The following is a 1897-nucleotide window of genomic DNA, read 5'->3' on the forward strand; positions in this document are numbered from 1 at the left end:
TTCAGCATGCTGGTGTTCTGCAGTGTGTGGGTCACCTTCCTCCCCGTGTACCACAGCACCAAGGGGAAGGTCATGGTGGCCATGGAGGTCTTCTCCATCTTGGCCTCCAGTGCGGGGCTGCTGGGCTGCATCTTTGCCCCCAAGTGCTACATTATTTTGTTAAAACCTGAGAGAAATTGTCTTACTGGGATCAGGTATAAAATACATTCTGTCTGAAAGGAGCCTTCTTATCATTAAACATACATTTTCTTTTATACACAGAGGACCTGAATTCAAAGCTGTACCATATGTGAAGTCAGATGCTATCGTCTACTACAGGACTTTTATCCTTACTAAATGATGCATCTTCTTTTTCTAATAGTGTAATGTTTACTAGAAACTGTAGTCCTCATCCATTTAGGTTGATTTTTTTCTGGATATTTTGATGCCTATTAAGTCAGATTTCATCCTATTTTTTCTATGCTTGCACTATCCACTTTTGTCTTCCTTTTGGCTTTCCCAGTATTTTTGTCATTTAAAAAAGACAATAAATTCTTTCCCATATGTCACTACCTTTCTGAATCCTTTAATATGTTTTATTACTTTTGTCTTTTGAAGGAGGAGCCTGCGTTCACTGTGCTAATTATAGTCTGGTTTGATAGTTATGTGTATATTTGTCTTCTTGCATTTTCCTTTTGCAATTAGTTAAATTACTTTTACATATTCTGTCTCACATGACTTTTAGGATTCTAGAATTGGTTGGTCATATGCAGGTGTATACACCATTGATTATATGATGGCAATATACTGAACTGATGGAGTACTCCGTGGAAGAACTTGTAGATATGCGCTAGAACATCTTTCCATCTCAGATTTATGTTTGCTTTTATCATTACTAAGCAGCATCTATTGACAGCTATATACATGTATGATGTACAATTGCATTATTATATGCAGTTTTACTTTATATACTTTATTCAAAAAATGTTCTTTTCATGTTTATACCCAGGTATTGAAAGGGTTTTCAGAGAATGTGATAGGAAATGTTTTAAGTGCCATATGTTCTTTACTGTTTATGAACATATGGATTCCGGTTAATGCAGCATGGAGGTACACCCACGTGATCCCTGCACTCTGAACAGGGAGGCCAAAGATTGGAATGTGAGCTCAACCTGGGGTACTTAGAGACTTAACAATCTTCTGCCCAAAATCAATATTAAATAACGTAGTGCTCTGTTTGTGCATATCCAGTTTTGGCTTCTGAGTTATTATTTTCTGTTTAAATGTTTAAATTTCAGAATTCCACTAATAGGGCTTGGGATATAGCTCAGCAACACAAGCGCCTGCTTGGCAAGTGCAGGGTCCTGAGTTTGATTCCTGGTACCCCCCAGAATAAAAAAATAAACCAAAAAGAATTCCACTAATAACATTAAATACTTATTTCTGATTAAAACATCAATTGCTCACGGGTTGTAGGTCTTTGACAATGTTGAGAGTATATTTGTATAAAATATTTGGTATCACTTTTAAATGAATGTGAGAATATTTCCCCTTTGTATTGATTTCTGAGTCTGCATATGCAATAGAGGTTTTTATTGGAGGGACTAAAAGAGTGATTATAAGGATGGGTGGGTGGAAGAATGGACAGGTGGGTGGAAAGGGTATTAAAGGTAAAAAGGGGTGAGTAGAGTTCACCGATCCATTAATGGGACAAAAGAGTGAAGGAGAATGAGGAAGGAAACACACAAACAAAATGGAGGCTTGGAGAGTTTTAGTCTTTTCTTGCTTTCTTCAGATGACTCTAATATATTACATCAAAACCTCAATACATTTGAACTCTGAAATATAAGAAATTGTGACTGTCCCCATCTGAAATGAATTTATGGAAATAGAACTGCCGCCCTCCTATTCTCCTCAA

General features: G+C 36.8%; 1 protein-coding gene across 1 annotated transcript in view; it reads left to right on the forward strand.

Moving 5' to 3' along the window:
- LOC102015341 (vomeronasal type-2 receptor 116-like) overlaps window positions 1–1897 on the forward strand; it is a 131480-nt gene that overhangs the window by 73705 nt on the left and 55878 nt on the right. Inside the window, exon 10 of the mRNA XM_013507204.1 lies at window positions 1–194. This exon is cut by the window's left edge and continues 1 nt beyond it. Coding sequence (XP_013362658.1) covers window positions 1–194 — 194 coding nt within the window. The remainder of the gene's footprint in view (window positions 195–1897) is intronic.

This window comes from Chinchilla lanigera, unplaced genomic scaffold (genome assembly GCF_000276665.1).
Source record: "Chinchilla lanigera isolate Chin_1 unplaced genomic scaffold, ChiLan1.0 scaffold00123, whole genome shotgun sequence".
Classification (NCBI taxonomy): domain Eukaryota; kingdom Metazoa; phylum Chordata; class Mammalia; order Rodentia; family Chinchillidae; genus Chinchilla; species Chinchilla lanigera.